Source organism: Numida meleagris, chromosome 1, assembly GCF_002078875.1.
Source record: "Numida meleagris isolate 19003 breed g44 Domestic line chromosome 1, NumMel1.0, whole genome shotgun sequence".
In the NCBI taxonomy this organism is placed as follows: Eukaryota; Metazoa; Chordata; class Aves; order Galliformes; family Numididae; genus Numida; species Numida meleagris.
In genome coordinates, this window is record NC_034409.1 from 50,088,209 (window position 1) to 50,113,282 (window position 25,074).

General features: G+C 47.3%; 2 protein-coding genes across 2 annotated transcripts; both read left to right on the plus strand.

Annotated features, from left to right (window-relative positions):
• On the plus strand, nt 12,313-21,393 carry LOC110390936 (cytochrome P450 2D17). Its single transcript, XM_021382587.1, has 9 exons — nt 12,313-12,510; nt 13,750-13,921; nt 14,654-14,803; nt 16,400-16,560; nt 16,689-16,862; nt 18,033-18,174; nt 18,784-18,971; nt 19,679-19,820; nt 20,216-21,393. Exons 1-9 carry the CDS (start codon nt 12,313-12,315, stop codon nt 20,392-20,394), a joined length of 1,506 nt encoding a protein of 501 aa, XP_021238262.1. The 3' UTR covers nt 20,395-21,393.
• Nucleotides 22,686-24,613, plus strand: NDUFA6 (NADH:ubiquinone oxidoreductase subunit A6). The gene is made up of 3 exons (XM_021383041.1): nt 22,686-22,861; nt 23,128-23,243; nt 24,009-24,613. The coding sequence occupies exons 1-3, from the start codon at nt 22,741-22,743 to the stop codon at nt 24,138-24,140; spliced, it is 369 nt and encodes a 122-aa protein (XP_021238716.1). The 5' UTR covers nt 22,686-22,740; the 3' UTR covers nt 24,141-24,613.

Below are 25,074 nucleotides of genomic sequence, written 5' to 3' on the forward strand. Positions count from 1 at the left end.
GACTTCTATAGCACGTGAAATCCACGCTTGGAAATTCAAGGCACAGACTAATGTGGAGTTTATAATGAGACTCTGCAGCACAAGAGGAAGACTCATCTGCCACTGCAGAAGGTCGTCCCTGCTCGGCTGAGTACAATGACATAGTACAGTGATTGGGGATTTTATCTGGGTTTGTGGTGTTCTTGAACTTTTTGAATAGGAATATGCTGGTGGTGTGTAATGCTATTGAGACAAAAAAAATTCAAGGGCCTCAGGGCAGAGCATCTGCCAAAGCATACTGTACGTGTAGTTCATGGTGTCCAGCCAACACTAAGCTCAAGAGCAGCACTTCTGGTGGGACATGAGAGAGAGTGGGGAAAGGACTGCCAAGTTAGTGAGCAATTAAATGACAGCTCTGCTATTATGACTGTTCAATGCACCGTACAAACTGTAGTCATAGAACCATTAAGGCAGGAAAAGCCCACAAAGATCATCTAGTCCAACCATCGATCCATCACCACCATGCCCACTAAATGTACATAACTAATGTGCATAACTACAGAGGCAGTATATGTGAAGAAAGGTCATGTGTGTAAACTGGTGCCATTAGGGAGAGAACGTTCTGGGACTGTCTGGTTATAACTTATCAGTAATTGCATGTGGTATCCAGAGTGCAGTGGTTGTCCTCGGCACAGAGGAAGTATGTGCTTAGCAAGGCACAGGAATGGTTTGTGTGGTGTCAATCTCAGCTTACCAGAATGGGCAGAAAAGCAGGCCTCCATCTGAAAGTATAAAAAGCTGAATGCAGATACCAGACCTTCAGAAATGGAACAGGTTGTCTGGATGGTTGAGGATAAATGAATCAATTATAATTGGTCTTAATTTTATTTTTATTTTTTTAACAATTAAAAGTTTTGTGAAAAAAAGGTGGAGTACAGGTAATCCAGGTTTAGTTACAGGTATAGAAAATACTGAGGTGTGATTAATTCTTTATGGTTCTGGTGACCTTCCTGTGAGAAGCTGAAAGTGTTACAGTTCGAAGTTTGGGTTAGAATTCTCTATATTGTGAAACAAGGTGAAATTCTTGTTGGGCTGTGGTACGCTTGTAACAAACATCTTGGTTTGGTTTTGTTTTAGAGCTACTACAGAGTATTGTGAACCAGATAATTTAGTCAGTTAAGCAGAAGGCAGAAGTAACTCCTGGAACATTGCAGGAGACCAGCAGCTTGCAGGCCCTTTCTATATCTTGTTGCTGCATGTCAAAGCCAGTTTGACTGATGCACATCACTGAAGAATCACTTCCGTACTGACAGGGTTCTACTTACAGTCTGAAGATGAGTGAAACAGCTGCAGTTGTGCAGGAGTGTTTATTTATTCTTCTGCCTGTAGATTTGGTCAGATGCAAAAGTTTCACTTTGCTCTCCTGCTGAAAAGTGACCAGGTGGCTACTTACAGCCTTTTTGTGGGATTTCATTTCTTTAGCGGGACCTATATGCCAGTTTGCACTGGAGGGAAGCATTGCTTGTCTGCTCACTTCTTTCATGAGGCCATGTTCAGAGCTGAGATCGCTTCCCTTTCTTCATTGATCAGTAGAGGTTTCTTGTAGCTCATTTCTTAACTCAGTTTCAGTGCTGTGGTTTCAAGATTTTGGCCTTGGCTAGCTTCTGAAATGCTAATACTGCTCCACAGCCATAGAGAAAATTATTAAGAAAAAAAGAAGTACTTTTTAGCCCATAGCAAACCTCCTGTGATGGAAATCTACTGTAGCTGGGGGATCAGGACTCAAACTGATGACATACTCTTCTGCTTGACAAAACCCATGTACACCTACTACTGTACATGAATATATCGTTTATCTGCCAGTGCTGCATGCAGTCCATTGCTGGCTTTTGACTTGTAACTGCATCTGCTAATAACCAAACCTTGAGATTGCAGGGCTTGGGTATCAGTGCTCCCTAGCTGTGAGATGTGTCATGACAATGGTTCTCCTGAATTTTATTGAAATGACTTCAGTCTCACAACTTTCAATGGGGAGCAGCAAAAATGGCCAAGACATTTGGGAGGGAGCTGGGAGCCTTTATGCTAGAGAGAAGTACAGTGTTGTACAGATACGTCTGCATTGCATAGCAGCTAGATTCCCCTGGGCTGACACTAATTTATTAAAGTGTCATCACATCGAGTGCTTTTATTAAAAAGGGAAAAGTCCTTACGTACACGTCATAGCATTTGTAGTCGGAAAACATAAATGTACTTCCACCTAAATTCCTACACCAGGAATGTATTTCTGTCTCAAGAAAGGTGGCATCATTGGATTCTTAGAGATGATAGGTTATTCTGAGGACATTTTGGGGGGCCCATTGGCATTACCATGAATAGTTATTATATTAAGCTTGCTTTGGGTCATATGACTCCTCCCATTTGTAGTCAGGAGGAAGAAACAAACACGGGAAAGCAGACTAAATCTGTTTTTCAGTGTTTATATGAGGAGACTAGGAATGGCAAGTGGAAATGGATCTAAAGGAGTCAAGAAAAGACTGCGTACAAGCAGAAAAGAAACTGTAATTTAATGTAACACTTCTTTGTGTAATATCTTGGCTGCATTGGAGCCAAGGTAAGGAGGTGGCTGTATGAAATGGGTGTTGGGATCTGGCTGCCCAGCGGGTGTCCTCTTGTGGCTAAAACTTCTGAGAAGAAACTCCCAAGTGTACAGGTGATAAATGGCAAAACCATAACCATTCGGAAAAGACCCCAAAGAGCTGCACTCTGCAGGAAAATAAGCATGGCTGATGGAGGTATGTCCGGTAACCAGGAGCAGAGGCCTAACAGAATGAACCCATTTTGCATACTCTAACCTGATTGCCAGGGCTATATAGGGTTCTCCTCCAATCATGGAATGTTCCTGACTTCATTGGATAGGAAGACACACTGGGAGAGGAACCAGTTCCCACAGATGTTAGACTGCAGCTGCAGTCTTGAAAAGAGCACTGATGGCTGCTGCTATCACAGCCTGCTGCTGCTGCTACAAAACTTACTTTTACTGAAAGCAAGAGCAGCGTGTTGCCACAGGAACCAAAAAGACTTGAAAAAGATGCGGCTACAGCAGATAAGTAAGTATTCCTTATGACAAATGTGAAAGACTGGTTCAGAAACATCAAGTTTGTGGTTTGATGCTTCAGAGGAAGGTGCATGTTTTGGACTGTGCAGAGTTGCTGCAGTCTAGATGAACGAATTATAAAGGGAAATGGCTAAAAACAATCCCAATCCTGAATGATCTGCAGCAGAGACTGCAGCCTACTGGTTAATGGAATGGCTCCTGCTTCGCAAGAGGCCGTCTGCAGCACAGCCTGTTTGCCTCAGGCGGGGCCTATCACCACAGGATGGATGCCACCTGTCTGAGGGCCACAATCCCGCTCACAGCAACAGGAAGGGGGAGGCCCCTGTTTACACGGGGCTTGATGGTGAGGAAGAGCCATGGAGAAATAACAGGTCAGTGGAAGAAATCCTGGGAGGTTTGCGTGTGGGGCTGAGGAGGCCTGAGAGCACTGGAGGGGCGCGTGGAGGCCTGGGCTCCTGCTGGCTGCCTCTGGGTCTTGAAGGTCCGTCTGTTAGTTTTGGGAGAAGTGCCCATGTAGGCACCGTGCCAACTTCATTCTGTGCTGTTTGTTTTACCACACGACAGGCTCCAAATCAATTCTTTAATGTGAGTCAGTTGTTTCCCATCCAAATGGTAGTTCCAAATGGAGGATGGATTCTGCTTTTCTTAGAAAGGCACTGCTGTCCAGGTCATGCCGGTTTGTTTGTCCCTCCTCAGAGCACAGATACGTTATCTTGCTTTTATTGCACCAGTTGATAGCAACCCACAATCAGTGTGGAAAAGGAAGGCTGCTTCCATGTCTGCTGAGGACAAAGGCTGCACAGAGCTCAGCAATGGGGCACTGAGGTGGGCACGGGAAAACTGAAGGAATATGTGCCACTGTGGGGCTGCTGAATCTGTGTGCCATTCCAGGGAGAAGTGTTAGGCTTCTGGAGTTTCGTGTAAACTGATTAAAAGGGCTGATTGAGCTGGGGGGACATCCAAAGTCTGTGTGAACTCTAAATACCAATTCTGGAGAAAGGAAGGCTTGCCCCTTAATTTTTTTCAGCATTTATTGGAGTTGCTTGGGATGTGAGAGTAGCTGATCAAAACCAAAAGCAAACAAAAACCGTTCCTAAGCTGTAGTCAAGTGCTTCATGAAGTGCCTGGGAGAGTTCTCTTTTTTTTTTTTTGTCCTTCAGGATGCAAAGCAAAGGAGCAGTTGGGCTGTTTCGAACAGACTCTTTATCTGGCAATTTGCAACAGCCCTCTAACCTTCCTCTTTCTTTACTAAGTGCATCAAGGAAATATGGCTTCACTTTTTAAGAATACATGGACATATTTCTAATCTGTAAGCTTATACCTCCATCTGTAAGTATATCAGCATAGGTGTTCAATAGCTGGGAAAAAACAGGTAATGTGTAGCTGGTAAGAGTCTATTCATATGGGTTAAAATGCAGCTCAGACCTGTGTTGAGTGCAGGGGACACTCGGACAACTTGAATGCCACCATTCAAGGTTTCCCACAAGGCCCTGTGCCTCTGCACAAGGAAACAGACTGTGATCGTGCAAGAAAAAAAACTCTTCCTTGCAGTCAGAAGTCTCTGTCTTCAACCCACATCATCCTGAGCACCAGCCCTTGAAATAAGCTTAGAGCAGATGAACAGCACAAGGCACCTTAAACAAGAGAGAAACAACCACTTCCCATATTTCCCTTTGTTTTCCTTGCTGCACTGACAGCAGTTGTCGGGATTTGATTCGTACCTCTGCCTTCATGGCTCATGCTGCTGTAATTGTCAGAGGACACAGGTATTCCTGGAGATTTGGAAAATCCCAGGAGACCATGACTCAAAAAGCATAGAGGAGTTCCCAATAGGTGTAAGCAGACTGAGTCATTATTATCCTTCTTTCCACTGATAATGGAGTCCCCGGAGGACTGCATTGCTGCATTTCCTCATCTTCCATTACTTCCAGGTAATCTGTTCATTCCACACCTGTGTTGCTTGCAGCTGTCTCATCCTATTGTTCTGAATTCATTTCTGAGGCACTGAAAGGATGTGTTCTGGAGCTGTAGCCCAAAGGATTTGGGATACAGGAGCTCACATTTCCCAGCTTTCCCTCCCACCCTTAAATTCCCTGCACCTCCGGGCTCACCAGCACTCACCATCCCCAGTGACTGCTGGCTACTTAAGTGTGGTTATGCTTCAGCAACTTCTGTAATTGGGTTTTTGGCCTATCAGCTGTTCAGTTGTTCTCAGTATTCAGGCAAGTCTGGCGTTCTGGAATTGTTCTTTTTTTTTTTTTTCATTCCCCATATTGAGGAAATCTCCATTATCTCCATTGCTTCACAAGATCAAGAGGCCCACACAGCATGTGACTGTTGTCTCTCATCTTGTTGCCATGTCATTTGGAGAGACCATAATATATGGTCTCCTTATAAAGGCACCCATTCACCATGGCGTGGCAAGTCATGGCAGTCGGACGGCACAGATCCCTGAAAATATTCAGCACTGGTTTTAATCCTGAATTGCAGCACATCTTGAGAGCCTTAGTGCCACCATCCAGCACAGGCAGGGCTGTTCAAGCAACAGTGGGAGGTTACTCTGAACCCCAAACTGCACCTTGTTCCCTCCTTCTGCAGACAGGAGTCAGCACACACTATGGCATGCATGAAGCTGTCAGAGGAAAGTTATCACAGTGGACTTCACAGAACCAGGTGATGGCTGAGGTGGGCTGGGACCTCTGAGTCCATCTGCTCCAACCCCTGCTCCCACTGGACCACTCAGAGCAGGGTGCCCTGGGCCATGTCCAGGCAGTTTCGGAGCAACCCCCAGGAAGGAAGCTACTCCAAAGTCCCACTTCATCATGAGGATACTGTTCCTAACTGAAGCTCCCCATTTTTTCCTGCCTTCCAGCAAACCCACTGTTGAGTACTTTGGACTTCAAGATAAGCAGTAAGGAGTATAAAGTAATTGAAGATGTGCCTTAGGATATCCATCCTTCAGGATATGACCCAGTGTGCTTTATCTCTGAGCAACGCAGCAGAGAGCTGCTGGATGGTGTTAGCAAATGCACAGCAGGATCGGTACTTAACAGGTGCAAGGACTAACATTTGTCATCTCTGGATGGAGCATGGCTTTCAAAATCTCCAAATTTTAGCATTTCAAGCAAGCCAGCATCTCTTACAGTGCTGTTACTGCCCAAACATTTGTTTCACCTGCCCAGGTGCCCTGATCTGGGGCGGGGGATCTGCAGATGCCAGCAGCCGCTGCTGGAGCTGCTGAGGTAAAAGTAACAAGCTCATCTAGAATGGAATTCCAGCATGCACCCAACTTGCTGAACAGTTCCTATTAAGAAGTTCCATGCATTTTCATCTTTTCTAATTTCCCTTTCACTCCACGTGCTCCCACAGGTATTAATCCAACTGTGAGCGTTGCTGAGCCAACGTTTCAAACCCGAACACTTATTAATGGTTTTTCTCTTGATAGATAAATATACATTCTGATTTCCAGTGCATATTTGGATCTGTGAAGCATAAACATCGTCACTGGGGGCATCAAACACAAACCTGTTCCACTGTGGCCATAAAAAGTAACAATCTTCTGCGTTTCCAATGTGCTGATAAATACTCCTAAATGCTTGCTTGCGTTGAAGCCATTGTTTTTGCTGACATCAGAAGATAAAAACATGAAGAAATCACTAACAAGAGCCTGACACTGTGTTATTCATGAAAATAACAGAAAAAGAAATTCTGTACTCTAACACTGAGCACTCAGTGCTCTTGGAAATGATTAACGTGGGTTACAGATGACCAAAATTGCATGTTTGTGTATTTTAATTTGAAGTGTGTTCACCGTTTCGGCAAAAAGAGCTGGGCAAAACACACGCTTCACTATCACTGTTGAAGTGCTACGTTATTTATGGAGTGCTTGTAGAATCGGTGCCAGTTCTTCAGATCATCTGCTGATTTAATGGGCCACTAACAAAGGGCAGAGCCAAGGAGCTCATGAACTGATGTCAGAGCAGTCCCCGGTGTGCAGTCCACAAGCACTGGGCAACGCGTCCCTGTCAGCTCAGCCTGCCCTGCAGATACCTGTGCCTTTGCAGGCAACAGTCTGATCATGCGGTCTTCTCCGTTATGACCTTCTTCCTTTGTGTTTCCCCATCAGTTGCTGGTTTTTTTTTGCATCCAATCATTCATTCCCACCCATGAATCTCCTCAAAGTGACAGAGTAGGCAGTGTGATGCTTTCCCAGAAGATTTTCAGAGTTGGAGTAATCGCATTTCCCAAGCCCGCAGGAAGGCAACATGAACAGGATCATCAGTTGTACCTTTCTTAAGGCTCAGAGATCTACAGCAATAACTGTGGTTGGGAAGTAATGCCTCTGGCAGCTCATCTTCCTGGTGCAGCTCTGAAAGCTTTCCTGGGAAGCAAAGTATGTTTGGATTTTGTTTGGATTCATAAACACCCAAACTGGGGGTCAAATTGTGAGCAAGGAGAGCATCCCCAACACCTGGGAACAGCAGCACTGCCCCTGAAAGGTTCCCTGTGCCAAAAGGAAGAGATCAAATCAGATGTCTCCTGCAATAACGGGTTTTTACATTAACATTCATCTCTTTTAACCTCTATTCTGAGCTGTTTGCCTACCTGCCTCTTTCCTGTGCAATCATTACGGTATCAGTCCTCGTGATTGTACTTTGCACCTAGATTTGCGGGTGCCTTATCACTGCGGGGCCAATGTCCCCGTTAAATACATTTTACAAGAGGGGAAACTGAGATGCTAGCCTGCTGCTTGCTTGCCTCCAATTCACAGCTCCAGTCGATGCTGAAACTAAACCGCGATTCTTCTGTCTCTTCAGCTGCCAAACCTGTATTTAATCACCACATTATTTTCAAAGGTGTCCCACTGATCTCATGCTTTAGGAAAGCAGGATGAGTTTCCCCATATGGATATCAATGGTTTGCTTTCAAGAAAGTTAATAATGGGATTTTAGCCAGTAACTCCATCCAAAATTGCCCCGGTTGCTCGTGAATGGCTGAGAACAATTCCACGGTACCAGCACTAATCCAAAAATGAAAAGAGGTGCAATATATTCACTGCTCGTGGGGAGGTTGAAGAGCAAGAAACCCAAACCAGCAGCTGGGACAGAGCCACAGCTGTGGGGCCAGAGTCTGTGAGTCAGGGCAACTGCTGCCATTCCTTCCCTGAGGATGGGTGGCAGAAGCAGAGCACAGCCAGGCCATGCTTTGGATACAGGTGAGCTGCTGGGTGGGTACAGGAAAAAGCCATGGGGAATTGAAAGAAGAGCCTGCAGAACAGATTTCTGTGCAATGTGGGAAGGCTGGCAGTTCAGTCATAGTAACAGTAACTATGAAATACTTGGCTATTTCAGGTCTGCTGCCTGCTTTGTTATGAACAAGCTGTTTGCTCAGCCCATCTTAAGGCTGTACAAATCCTTCCAATGTACGAAGCGCTGTCTGAACTCCAAGAATGTCACAATGAAGCGACTGAGACCAAAATTTCCTGAGCAGGGGTTGTGCCTCGGGCTAAATTTGTTTGGGAACATAGCGCCAAAAATTGTTAATCCATTTCTATGGCTAAAACCAATCTTAGGAACCCATTGTTTATCTGACCTTCCTCAAACCCGTTAGAAAAATTTCTGGTGACATTTTCCTTTCTTGGTTTAACGCTTTGAAGTGTTGCACTTGAATCTTGGCAGGAGGCAGCTTTCTGTTAGGAAGACACGTTGCACCCGCTCCCTGAAACTGTGCTCAAGCTTGGCCACGTTACAAGCACTTGAATACCCAGTCCGCGTGGGCTTGATAGAGATCTCGGCTTTTCAGCTCAAATTCCCCAGAGCTGACTGCAGGGCGCAGGTGGTGGTGATCACCAGCTGCTGGGGGCTGGCAATGGCAGGGGCCAAGTGCAAAGCTGCTCTCCTCCGCTCTCCCCTTGCCCCTTTCAGCACACGGAAGCCGCTTGCATGAGGACACAGTAGGCAAGAGACAGATTGGGCTGGAGAAAGGAGGTGGAAGGAGGACCCAAAAGACTGACGGGCTGATGGTGGGAGAGCAGAGGAGGAGTTTGTTGGTTCTCTGCAGCCCCAGTGCTGCGGGAGCCTGGGAGCTGGCCAGGCGGAATGGTTGGTTTGGTTCCCTTCTCACTGGGCTCTTACAAGAGGCTTTGTTGCTCGAGAACAGTACATTGCTGAGGTTTAGATCCTCCTAATGGTGCTGGGGGGAAAGCAGCCCCTGGGATTTCAATTAACCATTTCTGAGAGCTGAAGGAAGTATTCCTATTGTGTGACCTGGCTGGCTCCAGTGTTGAAGCTCCTGAATGCTGGCAGCTGCTCAGGAGCCGGGACTTTCACCGGGGGAATAAGCGTGTGATGCTGGATAATTACACAAGCTGCAGTTTTCACCAATGGGCACAAATCTGTGCCCATCTGTTTTGCCAGCGGACATGGTCAGCATAAAGGACACAGGCACCAAGTTAAAGTATGTTTATCTTTAATTACATTTAAAGCAATAAAACAATAAGGGAAATAGTACAGCAAGAATTAAACAAAACAAGGTAATGTACCTAATCATACTACACGAGATTATCTCTAGTGATTGTGAAAGATACATCACCAGTTGCCCAATTGCTTTACAATTACCCAGATCCACAGTCTCTGGGGATCCCCAGTTGCAGGCTTTCCTGGCAACTGGGAGGTCCTACACAGTGCGCTCACTCATAGGTGATGTCTCCAAATCCGCTACAAGGGGGTCCAAATCCTGTACTGTTGCAAGTGCAGAAACATCTGTGGTCATCCTGCTGTTGGATTCCACCCAAAGCCTGGCCAGGGCTCAAGGAGGAACCAAGGGAGTGTCTCTGTTTGGGCTTTAACCACATATTTCTCAACAAGATCAGATATCTGGTCTCACTGCTCACGAGGTTTTACTGCCTTGTAAACATGCCCCTAAATAAACAAGAATTGACTATCGGTTAGTGTCACATGATAAATATTACAACAGATACTTAATAAATTGGCATTAAAGTATATATTCATGTTAAAAGAACAACATAGATAAATATTGTATTGAAGGTACAGTATAGTATTTGGTTCTGAGGTTCATCTATAGGTCTACTTTGGTCTGGGGTCTACTGTTCAGGCCTAAGTACTTCACCATCATGTCCTGGGTGCCAAACCTGTGATCCTGCAGGAAGATGTGCAGGAGCTACCCCACAGCTCCATCCAGGAGCTGGGCACGGGGTGCAATTAACATTGTGCAGGCAACACTAATCCTTGCGATTCTTGCATTACATTACTTCTGGATGCTTTTCTATGACAAGGTGACCCTCATAGTGGATGAAGATAAGGCTGTCAATGTAGTCTACCTGGACTTCAGTAAAGCCTTTGACACTGTCCCCCACAGCATCCTCGTGGAGAAGCTGGCTGCCCATGGTTTAGATGGGCATACGCTCTGCTGCGTGAAAAACTGTCTGGATGGCCGGGCCCGAAGAGTTGTGGTCAATGGAGTTAAATCCACTTGGCGGCCAGTCACGAGTGGTGTCCTCTAGGGCTCGGTACTGGGGCCACTTCTATTTAACATCTTTATCAATGATCTTGATGAGGGAATTGAGTGCACCCTCATTAAGTTTGCGGACAACACCAAGTTGGGAGGGAGTGCTGATCTGCCAGAGGGTAGAAAGGCACTACAGAGAGACCTGGATAGACTGGATTGATGGGCCAAGGTAAACCATATGAGTTTCAATAGGGCCAAGTGTCAGGTCCTGTACTTTGGTCACAACAACCCCAGGCAACCCTACAGGCTTGCGGAGGAGCGGCTGGAAAGCTACCTGACAGAAAAGGACCTTGGTGTGCTGATGGACAGTCGGCTGAACATGAGCCAGCAGTGTGCCCAGGTGGCCAAGAAGACCGGTGGCATCCTGGCTTGTATCAGGAATGGTGAGGTGAGCAGGGCTAGGGAAGTAATCCTGTCCCTGTACTCGGCATTGGTGAGGCCCCATCTCGAGTACTGTGTTCAGTTTTGGGTGCCTCAGTACAGAAAGGACATTGAGATGCTGGAGCAGGTCCAAAGAAGGGCAACAAGGACGGTGAAGGGCTTGGAGAATATGCCCTATGAGGAGCGACTAAAGGAACTGGGGCTGTAGGAGGCTGAGGGGAGATCTTATTGCTCTCTTCAAATGCCTGAAAGGTGATTGCAGTGAGAGCAGGGTTGGTCTCTTCTCACTGGTGACAGGTGACAGGACAAGGGGAAATGGGCTCAAGTTGTGCCAGGGGAGGTTTAGGTTGGATATCAGGAAAAACTTCTTTACAGAACGGGTTGTTAAGCACTGGAATAGGCTCCCCAGGGAGGTGGTTGAGTCACCATCCCTGAATGTGTTTAAAAACCATTTGGATGTGGTATCAGGGACATGGTTTAGGGATGGGTTGTTAGAGCAGTATGGTTAGGTTGAGGTTGGACTTGATGATCTTGAAGGTCTTTTCCAATCTGAGCAATTCTATGATTCTATGATTCATTTTGCAAGATAAATAAGCATTTAAAAAAAAAATCCTCACAAAGGAGGGGTTGGAACTAGATGATGCTTAAGGTCCCTTCCAACCAAGACACTCTATTACAGGACCTCCAATTATAGAATGGTAACAGACAGTTTCTGTAACTTCACTTAGTTCAAGCTTCTTCTGTAAGAAAAGTCCTCTCAGACCAGCAAGCAGAAACCTGAACAGCCTGTGTTTAGCAGCTGCATCTCCTGTGACTTGTCTGTATGAAAAAAAAGGCAACAGACTTAAACTCTTTCAAAACCTGCCATGCGTATGCAGCAGGATTGGATTGCTTTGTGCACTGCAATCCCACCTTGGCTGTGAGACAGGACAGGCAAGCACCTGCACATCACCCAGCCCTACCCTATGGAAGGCAGCACCACCTGTGCTGCCACAGTGGTAGGGACAAGGAGGCCTCTGACCTCTGAATTTGGCAAAGAAGTGGGGGTGGAAAAGGGACGGCTCTAATCACCACTCCCCCAGCGCTGAGCTGAGCTGAACAGAGGAGGAGCTTTGGGTCCAAGCCAAATTCCATGTTTACAAGTCAGCAACAACAGGGAGAGTGGAGCAGGGAGGCAGAAAAAGAGTGTGAGGAAGAGGAGAAAGCAAGAGGAAGAGGGCAGCTGCCTGGGGAGGGGAGGAGGAGAAAGGAGGCAGAAGTGAAGGACAGAAAGAGTGCTGGGTCAAAAGAGGAAGACCAGGGACTAGAAAATGACACTGCTCCTGTGGCTGTCATCTTGGAATACCATCTCTGCACTGGGAGTTTTTCTTACTGTCTTTACCATACTTGTTGATTTCATGAAGCGCAGAAAGAAGTGGAGCCGTTACCCCCCAGGCCCAGTGTCGCTGCCATTTGTCGGGACCATGCCGTACATTAACTACCACAACCCACAGCATTCCTTTGAGAAGGTGAGTACTGGACCCTGCCAACAGGCAGGGCAGTCTGCAGGTTGGGGAAGTGTTGCAGGAATGGCAGACAGCTTGGTAAGTTACCAGGCATGCCTACAGTCATGTGGCAGTTTCAGTTAAAGACATCAGCTTGCAGGATTTGCCCCAGCAGTGGGCCCAAAATGTCTGTAGCATTCCTATTCAAAGTCAGGCACTGTCTTTTCTCAAAGGAAAAGCACAGCATGGCTTGCAGCAGATGGGATGTTACTTGAGTATGCAAAATCTAAAGGCCCTTTCTCTAAGACAAAACTGTTCAGCTGTCTGTCCAAAACAGGGAAGAGAGAGGAAAAGAGGAGGGGAGGGGAGGGAAGGGGAGAGAAGGAAAGAAATGGGGAAAGGAGAGGAAAGTAAAGGGGAAAGGTAAGGCAAGGCAAGGAGAAGGGCAAGTCAAGCAGAAAGGCATGTTAAGGCAAGGCAAGGAAAGGAAAGGAAAAAAATAAAGAGTGAAAGAAAAAGAAAGAGAGCGGGAATGGAAGACAGAACAAAATGAAGGAAGGAAGGAAGACAAAGAGAAAAAAGATGAAGAACATGCATCTCATAAATTCATCTGTGCAATCACCCTGTTGTCAGCGACATGTCTTTTACAGATCACCAGAGATGTAGGATGCATGCCAGTTACCAGTCTTTCTAGGAGATTACATTCCCCTTGGGGAGAAAGCTGACCTGGAACTGCAGTGTGGAGCTACCTTTTCCAAGCATGCTTCTGGGAATTGGGCTTTGCGTAGAAAAAGAAATTACTTACCACTTTATCATAAGTATTTCCATCTAGCAGAAATCAAATCGACCTCAAAAATTGCCTAGGTTTTCAAATGAAACGATAAGTGTCAGGAAAGAATGGGTTCCTGAGTGTGCAGTCTTTGAAAATCTCTGAACAGGTTCTTGACCTTGTGTTGTCAGGCAAAATCCAAAATAGTCACACAATGCTCTAGACAAGTTTCATCAGAATAACTGTATATTAAATCTTGCCAGTTGCAGTGCATTGCTCCCTGCTTCAGAGAGTGGCTGACGCTGATCTGATCTGTTGCACTGCAGAGACAACCAACCGTCAAAGGTCATCTGGAAGGTCTCCTAATCAAACAATACAAACTACTAAATAGTCAGGCCCCATGGAAGGATACCGGGACCTTTTTTTGACATGACATTCCTGCACTATTGCGTGTCAGATCATTTTCAGGCCCTTGATTTTTTTTGTCTTGGCAGTTACGCAAGAAGTTTGGAAACATCTTCAGTCTCCAGAACTGCTGGACCAACGTAGTAGTGCTGAATGGGTACAAAACTGTGAAGGAAGCCCTGGTCAACAAATCAGAGGACTTTGCTGACCGGCCATACTTACCGATATATGAACATCTGGGCTACAGAGATACATCTGAAGGCAAGTCCTTTGCAAACGTACGTTTCCTGCAGGCACTAGCACAAGGAGGACCGAGTAGATAATGAGTAGACAGAAGATTTTCCCAGTGTAAAGCCTGCTTCTCATGTCCCCCTAGTCAATGTCGTTGTACATGTGCCACTCTTCTGTAGTCACAGAATCAGACTTGATGAAAAGGAGTCTCCCCTTCTCTGCCAGCTTTAGTTAGTGCCTGTGGTACAGCTCCAGGTACTAGCACACACCTCTTCAGCAGTGTAAGGATACAATCAGAGACACAACTTGCCTGCCACGGCAAGATCTGGTAGCTCCCTCTGCCCAGTGACCAGTGCCACCCTATGAGCATGTCCTTGTCATTACAATAAGATGGCGGCTTTCCTCCAAGAAGACAGAAGAAAGCATCCAGCCCAGACCCCTCCCCCTCGGGTCCTGTGCACAAGCTGTTACCCACTTTGGGCAAGCTGAGGACACAATGATGAATAATTTGGAGCAGTGTTTCCTTCCTTTGCTCTCCTTGATTTCCCCTTTTTCCAACTTTGCTGGGCACATACCTGCATTAAAAGGTGCACTACTAAGGTTTTGGAATAGCTGTACGAACAAGCCATATGCAACCATACCCTTTTTTTTGTCTATTTCTGCAGATCTGTACCTCCAAACTCACATTTGCTCTTTTCTAGCAAACTCTGCATGATGTACATGTCAGAGCTCCTGATATTTCTTGCTCACCCTTACTTCCAGGGATTATTTTCGCAAGATATGGACGTGCCTGGAAGGAGCTAAGGAAATTCACGCTCACTACTTTGAGGAACTTTGGGATGGGAAAGAAGTCCTTGGAGGAGCGAGTGACTGAGGAGGCAGGATTTCTGTGCTCTGCGTTCAATTCTGAAGGTTTGTCACGTGCTGCAGGATGGTGACATTTTTTTTTTCTGAAGAAAAAAAACAACCAAACAGAAAAAGGCAATAGAGTGATGCAGGGAGATGACTACTGAAATAGATTCTCCTGTTTGTGTGCAGTGTTTCGAGTCCGTAAGCATAATGGTTATTGACCATGTTGTGCTGTGAAGCCACTTCTACCTTTCACACTGGGGCTACTGTCAGGCTAATCAATTTCACAGATTCAGAGATTCACAGAATTGTAGGGGCTGGAAGAGACCTTGAGAGATCGTCGAGTCCAACCCCCCTGCCAAAGCAGGCTCCTTAGACCAGGCTGCACAGGGTAGGCGACAAGGCGGGTATTGTACATCTCTATAGAAGGAGACTCCACAACCACTCTGGGCAGCCTGTTCCAATGCTCTGTCACCCTCACCATGAAGAAGTTCTTAGGCACATTTGTGCAGAACTTCCCGTGCTTCAGTTTGTGGCCATTTCCCCTTGTCCTATCGCCACACACCACTGAAAAGAGTCTGGCCTCATCCCTTTGCCTCTCGCACCTTAGATATTTATAAATATTAATCAGATCCCTTCTCTTCTCAAGGCTGAACAGACCCTGGAAATTTGAAACAGGAAATAAATATAAATAAGAGAGGTAAAATATAATTATTTCCAGGGCTGGGTAACTACTACCTGTATGAAGTTAGGTGTAATGGGGTGGAACGTGGTGGATCCATTGGTGGAGGGGTTGTCTCCCTCTACTCTGCCCTTGTGAGGCCCCACCTGGAGTACTGCTTCCAGGGCCAGGACTCCCAGCACAAGAAAGACACAGAGCTGTCTGAGCGACTCCAGTGGAGGCCGTGAGCATGCTCAGAGGGCTGGAGCTCCTCTCCTACAAAGACAGGCTGAGGGAGCTGGGCTTGTTCAGCCCAGAGAAGAGAAGGCTGCGGGGAGACCTCATTGCAGCCTGCCAGTATTTGATGGGAACTTACAATCAGGAAGGAGATTGATCTTTTACATGATTTAATAGTGATACAACAATGGGGGACAGTTTAAAACTGAAAGAGAGAAGAGGGGGAAATTCTTTACTCAGAGAGTGGTGAGGCACTGGAACAGGCTGCCTGGAGAAGCTGTGTCCCTGGAGGCGCTCAAGGCCAGGTAGGATGGGGCCCTGGGCAGCCTGAGCTGGAGGCTGGCAGCCCTGCCCACAGCACGGGCTGGGACTCGGTGGGCTTTGAGGTCATTTCCAACACAAACCATTCTAGGATTCCATGATATGAATATTACCACACAGCAAAATTAATCTCACAGCTTTCACTCCACATCAGCTATCATTAGACACAAAAAGACGAGCTATGTGTAATGTGATAAAACATCCCTATAAACTGGCTTTTCTTTGGGACCTTTCTTCTTTAAACAATGACCAACTGAACCATAGTAGGAGATGAGAAGGTCTTTCTCTTCCTACTATGGTGTTTTTCTACATTCTGCACTTTTGGGCTTTTTCTCTTGAAAGCATCAAAGAGGTATTTGCCTATTCTAGTTGCTGGAAGACAAAGTACCACAGCATGACGTTGCTTAGCCTCTTTGCTTGATATCCATTTCCATTTTCAGGTCGTCCTTTCAATCCTCATCTTCTTGTACATAATGCAGTCTGCAATCTCATCTGCACCATCACCTATGGAGAGCGTTTCGACTATGGTGACGAGACATTCAAGAAGCTGTTAACTTTGTTTGAAAACTCTATAAAAGAAGAAGTTGGATTCCTGCCTCAGGTAACACAGAAGTGTATTACGTTCTGTAAGAAGCTGCCCCCTGTCACTTAAGAGCAATGTGTTTCCATTATTTTTCTTTTTGCATCGCTTAATATCTTGTCTCTTTCTGTATGGTTTTGGCCTGCCAGCTTCTTAATGTGGCGCCCATTTTGTTGCGCATCCCTGGACTGACACAGAAGATCTTCCGATGGCAAAAGGCATACACAGACTTCACAGAAAAGCTCATAGATAAGCACAAGGAGAGCTGGAACCCTGCTTACACCCGAGATTTCACTGATGCATTTTTAAAGGAAATGGCAAAGGTACGGAGAGACCAGCAGAACCTCAGAGTCCTGAGGCAATTCCTCTACTTCTTTAAACTTGTTGATAGAAGTTGTCTTCACTTATCAAGTTCTATAAAGACTGTTAGGAATTTTCTACCTCTTCATTCCACTTCATACTTGAGAAATGAGGTGTTAAGTTCTTCATGCTGTGCGATCCTTGATTATCCTCAGAGATCGTGTAATCTGCTGTTCCTGTCCCCATCTTCCACCCTCTTCTCCCTCTCAGTGTCTGGCACCTCTCTTTTCAGCCTCCATCTCTTTGCAGGCATTTTAGGGGTGGATCTGAGCCTGACCACGTTCCCTCCTGCCACATTTCTCTGCTGCTTACCCAAGGTCCCCTACGAATCCAGACTGAAAGATCCCACCACCAGCGCTAACTTTGGTCAGGCCAGTCCCGCTGCTCCCTTGCCAGCGATCTTTTGTTTGAATCAAAGTTGAGTCATAGGTGCCTCATTAATTGCTACCCATAATCAGACAGCATCAAAACAAGCAGAATAACCTAGCAGACGCTAGTCCCTAGGAAAGAAAAGTATTAAAGGGATTAGAAAAGACAAGCAGATGAACTCATGCAGAGAGCTTGTCAGATCTCATATGCTAGCAAATCTGAGCTCAATTAGTATTTGGATGAGAGACCAGTTTTGCAGAAATTGGTGTTGCAGACGTAATAGGCAGCAACGATACCCTGATCCTTTTCTTTTTTTTCCCAGTTGTAACAAAATACCAGGGTAGAAGCAGTGAGAATCTGTAATGCACAGCTAGATAGCCCCCTCAAAATACTGCTGATTTGAATTCGCCACATCAGTGCAGCCTCCTCTCTGCCGTGTGGGTTTTCAGTTCTGTTCAGCCTGTGTAGCAGTGTTCCACCTCCTATGCGGGACAATGTTACAGGAAGTGGCAGTGGCCTGCTGAGTTGAGAGCATAAGGCATTCACTATGAAGACAGGTGTAACTTTCACCTCTCAGGATACAGGAGTACAGTGGTAACGGCATGATTTAAGCACATCAGTCATACACAGACCACTGCTTGTGTTGTGCTCTACTCTGCCAATGAACTTCCTGGTCTGCAAAAATGGATCTATTGCTCTTCAGTACTTCTCTAAAAGAAAGTCTTCTCACTCAAGAAAGTCACTCACTTGTTTGCTCTCCGCAGGGTAAGGAGGCTGAAGAGAATGGTTTCAATAAAAACAACCTTAACCTGGTGACCTCAGACTTGCTTGCAGCTGGTTCTGAGACCACCTCCACCACCCTCCGATGGGCGTTCCTGTTCATGCTTTTGTACCCAGAAATACAGAGTAAGTGAGAGGACAGGCAGAGGTGTGGTATGTTCCTCTGAACACTCATTTCACTGCACAGCTGAACATCTTCTCTCCACAGTTTGGGTTTTTTGCAATAAGGTACAGCTTTGGGAATTGTTGGTCTGGAAGTAACCAGGAGAAAAGCTTCCAGAACACACCTGTTCTGGCACAGCTTAGGAAGAGTGGTGAGGAACCTGACAAAAAGACAAGTACGAAAGGCGTGTTCTAGCTCCCTCACACTCAAGGCTGCAGGGGGACTTCCATTACCATGGTGCCCTCCCTCCTGTACTAGAACTGACACTAAGCTGTTTTAATTCTCTAATGCTGCATGCACAAGTACCCTTTCAGTCACTTTGAGGAGGGCTAAGGTAGCATGTCAAATGAGAAGAATTTTATTAAAGACACTGTGCACAAGTAGTAGTTATAGAGGTCTTTCTGAGCAGCTGAAAAAGTGCATTCCCCATTAGTTTCTGCTCCCTTCTATAATTACTTGTCCTGCTCTCGCACGGTGCCTGCTGAGCTCAGGCTGCCAGCTTTCCTACACCTTGTACCAGCCCCTTCTGATTACCTAAGGGAGCTCTAATTCCTAAGCTGTGCTGCTTTTAGGTAAAGTGCACAAAGAGATTGATAAGGTGATTGGAAGAAACCGACCGCCCACCATGGCAGACCAAGCAAACTTGCCCTACACCAATGCCGTCATCCATGAAGTACAACGCTGTGGGAACATCGTTCCTATGGGGCTACTTCACATGACATACCGGGACACTGAGCTTCAAGGTTTCTTCATTCCCAAGGTGAGTGTGGCCAGACAGCCAAGGCAGCAGCATCACTCCAGGAAGAAGCCAGGCCTGGAGTGACCCCACACAATTCTGAAGCATTGTACCTCCTGCCCCAAAGCAGAGTCACGATGCACACAGAACTAGGAATTTTGAAATACTAAGACCACACAGATGGTCGCACTTGTGCTCTGGTTTACGCTGGTTATGTGGGAACTAACTGTAGCGGCAGCTCAGGTGCACTCTCCCTGGCAATGCTGGCTGCAATGCAAGCCTGAGATGTTTTTTAAGTCATGCAGTGACTCCCCTACTCTGAAAACATAAGCTTTGAGATTTTCCATGTCCCATGCAATGGTTGGGCTTTGAAGTCCATTAGTTAGCTTTTTCTTTTCAGATATAAATCAAGTCCAGGGAGATCTGAGGCTGCTTGCACTGTGTAACCATAAAATTGGCATTTGCATGGAGCAGCTTTTGTAAGAATACGAAATGTAAAAGTTGAAATGCTTTGTGAGCAGAGGGCAGGCAGCATGTGTCACTGGAAAAGTGCAACTGCTTCACCTCTGTTTTAAATAAGATCAGGAAGAGCGTGGTGCCTTATTCTGAAGCACCTAACGATGGCTGCATTAGGTGGGCGAGACTGAGTAAAGAGGGACCAGCACTGATCTGTCATGCTAAGATAATTCTGCGGTTCTCATGTAAGTTGTTTCCTTTGTGGACGAGTGCAGGGGACAACAATCATCACCAACTTGACTTCCGTGCTGAAGGATGAGACAGTCTGGAAGAAGCCAAAAGAGTTTTATCCGGAACATTTCCTGAACGAGAATGGGCAATTTGTGAGACCAGAGGCCTTCTTGCCCTTCTCCGCAGGTAAACCTAAGGGGAGGATGTAGCTGCAACTGCAAGTCAGGTGCACAGCAGGAGCGGTGATCTGCCTCCTGGGAAGTGGAAATCCAAGGGTTGTCCTTTTCCTCATCTTTCCATTTGAGCAGGGTGTAAGATCTGCAGGGGACCCTTTCAACTTCAATTATTCTGTGACCTTGTGCCTGATAGATATGATGCACCATCTAACTAACTGGCTGTGAGTGCCTCAGCCATTTTGACACGGTTAACTAACCAGTCTCACCTTCATCCTTCTCTCCATCCTGAGCAAGGAAGCTTCTGAATTGTGTTTTGCTCCATCCAGTGCCCGCACACAAAGGGTGCTCGTCCCACAGTGACTGCAGTGTGGCTTAATGCCCTCTCATGGACATTCCTTCTTGCAGGTCGACGCGCCTGCTTGGGGGAACAGCTGGCCAGGATGGAGCTCTTCATCTTCTTCACCACTCTCATGCAGAAGTTCACCTTTGTGATCCCTGAAGATCAGCCCAGGCCACGGGAGGACAGTCACTTTGCTCTTACAAACAGCCCACACCCATACCAGCTGCAAGCTGTTCCAAGATAAGTGTGCACCGCTTCACTCAGAAACCACCACAAACACCGTCAGAAATGTTGCAGGGCTACATAGATCATGCCAGGTTCTAGACATTCTAAGTCTGTGCAGAAGTCCCCAGCTGTTTAAAGTAAGGATGTGGCCCAGTATCCATAGCTTAGCTTAATTTCAGTCCTGGATCTTGAATCCCACAGCCATGACAAGGTACAGGTGGTGGTCATATTTGCATATTTACTCAATCAAGCCACTTCTGCTGGGCAAAAGCTTCAGCACTTACAAGGTAATATTTCCCTGCAGGACTACACACGATTTCAGAGTACTGCCCCTGACCATGCAATATACATACACTCCCTGCTTTACTTCATCTTTACTGTACTGCAGTTTAGTGCACACATACTGCACTGCCTTCATGTACAACCCTAAAGAAAGCAAAATGCCTGCCAATGAGGATTCCAGAAGGAGGAACTACTGAGGAGGACATAAATAATCAATATGATGTCTCAGCTCCAGAACCAGGTAAAATACTTCTGAAATACATAAATTCCGACAGATGTATTTCAAGAGGAATTCTGGTGCTTCCGTTACTATCTCCTATCCAATTAGCTCGCCAAAACTGTTTTTTTCAGCATTACCTAAAGTCAGGGAAGGTTTGAAACTCATACAGTTACACCACTTGAATGAATTAGCTGCAGATGTCAGAGGTGGCTTTCTTTTTCTTCCTGCAACATGGTTGACCAGATGTTTTGCAAGGTGTTAATGCTGACCTTCATACTGGTAGTAAATACAGCATGAATGAGCTTCTTTCTATAATCGCAACAAAAAAGCTGCTGAAACAGTGCACACATACATACATTTCTCTTTCTCATACTAATTTTGGGACCTATGAAAGCTACCACATTGCGTATGTGATTACCAACACTACTGTTAAGATTTCAGCATCAGCAGAACTGCACATTTATGTTTCTCACCTACAAGATAATCTGACAAAATAAAAGTGATCTGGAAGGCCTGTCCCGCTGTCCCCGCTCTGTGGTTGTCTGACCGTCCTGCTGTATACCCACCTCACATACTCACTGGCCATTTCTCTCCTTGTAGCCAGCACCCAGCAGTCCCTTCCAGCTCCTTTCAGCGTTACCTTTCAGGTCCCTTCAGTGCGGCTGAACTGACGGCCCACATGTCTATACAGCAGCCAGCACGCAGCCACGCTTTTGAAGAGTTTCCAGTGAAATAAACGGATCATAGAATCATAGAATGGCCTGGGTTGAAAAGGACCTCAAAGATCATGGAGTTTCAACGCCCTGCTGAGTGCAGGGTCACCAACCACTAGATCAGGCTGCCCAGAGCCACATCCAGCCTGGCCTTGAATGCCTCCAGGGACGGGGCATCCACAACCTCCTTGGGCAACCTGTGTGCGTCAACCTGGGTGCGTCACCACCCTCTGAGTGAAAAACTTCCTCCTAACATCTAACCTAAATCTCCCCTGTCTCAGTTTAAAACCATTCCCCCTTGTCCTATCACTATCCACCCTCGTAAACAATTGTTCCCCCCCCTGTTCATACGCTCCCTTCAAGGATTGGAAGGCCACAATGTGGTCTCCCCAGAGCATTCCCTCCTCCAAGCTAAACAAGCCCAGTTCCCTCAACCTTTCTTCATAGGAGAGGAACTCCAGCCCTCTGATACCTTGTTGGCCCTCCTCTGAACTTGTTCCAAGACCTCTGTGTCTTTCAAATTCCAGCAGCCACGTGTTTGTCTACGAGTGTACTGAGCAGAGGGTATTCTGCCGAGCGTGCACGAACACAGGGACAGCACAGAAGGCCGTTGGCCTGGGTGAACCTCAGCTGGTGGTGTTTCCGAAGCAGAAGGGAACAAACGGATCATTAGAATGACAGAATCGCTGAACGTCCGAGGTCGCAGCGTCCCCACACATCGGGGCACTGAGTCCAACCGCTGGCTCCATCCGGCATGGAAGCCAATCGGACGGTGCTGCTGAGCACTGCCCAAGCCCGGGCGGGAGGAACGAGCCGTGGCGCCGCCGCGCTCCTCTAAAGGCCGCACGGCGGCCTACGAGAGCTGTCCCGCTCCGCCCTACCTCCGAGCCCGCCGCTCCCCGCCGCCCCTCACGCCCGCCCGGCCCAACCGCCAGGAGGAGCTGACGGCCGCCGTGAGGCGAAACCAGGCCCCGCCCACTCTCTATTCCGCCTACGGCGCTGCCGACGTTGATTGGTCGCCTCTCCACCAGTCAGGCCGGGCAGGCTGGAGTGGCAGCGCGGCAAGCCAATAGGAAGGCGAGGGCGTTGCCAGGGCGGCAGGGGCGGGCGGGCCGCGAGCCTCGCTGTGGGAGCGGGCGGTCGCGGCAAGATGGCGGTGGCGGGCAGAGGTGCTGCGGCCGTGAAGCCCATCTTCAGCCGGGACCTGGGCGAGGCCAAGCGGCGCGTGAGGGAGCTGTACCGCGCGTGGTACCGCGAGGTGCCCAACGCGGGTGAGGGCCCGGCGCCGGCCGCGCGTGCTCAGGAGGGGGCGCGAGCTCAAGGTCGTAACGACCGCCCCGCGGCCCTCGGGGGCTGAGGAGCGCTCCGGGCGCGGGGCCGCCGCCGCTCCCCGGTACGGCACAGCCCCGCCGGGCCGACCCGTCTGCAGGGGTCGGGGCGTCCCCTGAGGGCCTCGCAGCGCCGCCGGGGCTGCAGCTGTCAGTGGGAAGCCGGAAGCGATGCGGACGGTCTCAGGAGCTGTGCTCTGTTTCCCCAGTGCACCTGTACCAGCTGGACATCACGGCAAAGGAGGGCCGGAACAAGGTGCGGGAGCTGTTCATGAAGAACGCCCATGTGACGGACCCGCGGGTGATCGACATGCTGGTTATTAAGGTACAGCCGAGTTATTGCTGCCTCGGGGGAAGTCGGGCTTTGGGTTTTGGGTGGCATTTTCCCTGGCTCTGTAACACACACACTGTCCTTATGTCCTAGGCTTGCAGCCTGTCTGGTTCAAAGTGCTGATCATGCACCAAGCATAAGGCTTTGAAAGAGGCCTCCATGGCAACAACAGATCTTTGCTGTTGTAATGCATGGGAAACCTTTCAGCCAAGAATTGCTGTGCCCATCTGTTGGATTCCCTGCATTTTGAGACAGCTACCTTGTCTTTAAATGAATAAAAAATGTCTGCAAATACAGTCCTGTATAATACAGTGGGTGAAACTTGAAGGCGCTCAAATGCCAGAGTTTTCGGGGCTGTAGGGATCTCTGGAGAACATCAAGTCCATGCCCCTGCTAAAGCAGGTTTCTACAGTAGATCACACAGGAAAGCATCAAGGCAGATCTTGAATATCGCTGGAGAAAGAGTCTCACAGCCTCTCTGGGCAGCTTGTTCTAATGCTCTGTCATTGTCACAGTAAAGAAGTTCTTCCTCATGTCCATATAGAACTTCCTGTGTTCCAGTTTGTGCCTTTTGTCCCTTGTCCTGTCATTGCACACCACCAAAGACAGCTGGGCACCATCCTCATTACGAGAATATTGTTGTGGATGCAGCTACTTAAAGGGTTTTACTAAGTGCATTTCACTAAGTTCTGTAGTGCTGTATAGTTAGAATTGAGCTACACCTGAGAACCAGCGTAAAGTTCTTTTGTCTCTGCACAGGGGAAAATGGATCTCCAAGAAACCATAAATGTATGGAAGCAGAGGACTCACGTCATGAGGTATTTTCATGAGACGGAAACCCCGCGACCTAAAGACTTTCTGTCCAAATTCTATGAAGGCCACGATCCATGAGACTGACTCTGTGTCTTCCTGTCTTGTATTACAAATAAAGTTCTACATAATAGAAAAAATCTGTACAGACAGATTGTATAGCAGCCTAGGAGCCTAATGGCTAAATCTGAATCCGGTGTATGTGCAAGCTGTTATGCTAGCTATAGAAAGTTGATTCCTGGTTTCTAGGAGTGTGTATTTCCAGCAAGTGGAGTTTGTCCCTTTGCGTATCCTGGAGCATCTGAATAACCACAGCAGCCCGGTTGTTGAGCTCCAGCTGCAGCAGTGTATGGAGGCAGCAGCTCCTTGGAAGAGAGCATACAAGAGTGGGCCTCCTGAAAGCCATTGTGGCTGCCAAAGTATTGTGCTTGAGACCTGCTCATATTCATGCTGTGACTTTGTTGACCTCGTGTTTGACACTGTTCTCTGTTTACTTCCTAGCAGAGAACGGCTTGAAATCCAAAAGGCCAATAAAGCACTCTGTACCATAAAAAGAACAGTAGCGTCCATTTCCCCAGTGTAAAATTAAGTTACATGAGGCAGTAGTTTTTTTTGTACTATTGTGTGGGACAGAGACACTCCATAAAACCATCTGTTGCCCAGCAGGAGCCCGTGTCCTACCATCATTGCAATGCTTCAGTCAGTTATTAGTGGTTTGCTTCTGTGAAGGGTAAGGGAAACTTGTTCTTTCCCCTCTCAGAATGCATTTCCAGCAGCTAAATCAGTGCTGGAGCTTTCCCACGTGTGATCAGTGATGAATCCTTATAATGTTTCAAGCTTCTTTTTATCCTCGCCTGAATAACAGGACTGTCAGCCCCTCATGAGAACTGTTGAGCAGCTCTCCCTGGAGACATACGTGTACATAGCAGCTTTTGGGAACATGTTTCTTAGGATAGGGTCAGAGAAATAGAGCCAGGAAGGGGCAGGAGAGACAGCAGGAAAAGGCAGCAGTGAG

What these genes read in the sequence shown, in the direction of transcription:
- LOC110390936 (XM_021382587.1), top strand. Translation starts at nt 12,313, where the DNA reads ATGACACTGCTCCTGTGGCTGTCATCTTGGAATACCATCTCTGCACTG. An exon ending in CACAGCATTCCTTTGAGAAG is followed by an intron (nt 12,511 to 13,749) that starts GTGAGTACTGGA and finishes TTGTCTTGGCAG; the next exon opens with TTACGCAAGAAGTTTGGAAA. An exon ending in CTTCTTGCCCTTCTCCGCAG is followed by an intron (nt 19,821 to 20,215) that starts GTAAACCTAAGG and finishes TCCTTCTTGCAG; the next exon opens with GTCGACGCGCCTGCTTGGGG.
- NDUFA6 (XM_021383041.1), top strand. Translation starts at nt 22,741, where the DNA reads ATGGCGGTGGCGGGCAGAGGTGCTGCGGCCGTGAAGCCCATCTTCAGC. An exon ending in CCGCGAGGTGCCCAACGCGG is followed by an intron (nt 22,862 to 23,127) that starts GTGAGGGCCCGG and finishes CTGTTTCCCCAG; the next exon opens with TGCACCTGTACCAGCTGGAC. An exon ending in TCGACATGCTGGTTATTAAG is followed by an intron (nt 23,244 to 24,008) that starts GTACAGCCGAGT and finishes GTCTCTGCACAG; the next exon opens with GGGAAAATGGATCTCCAAGA.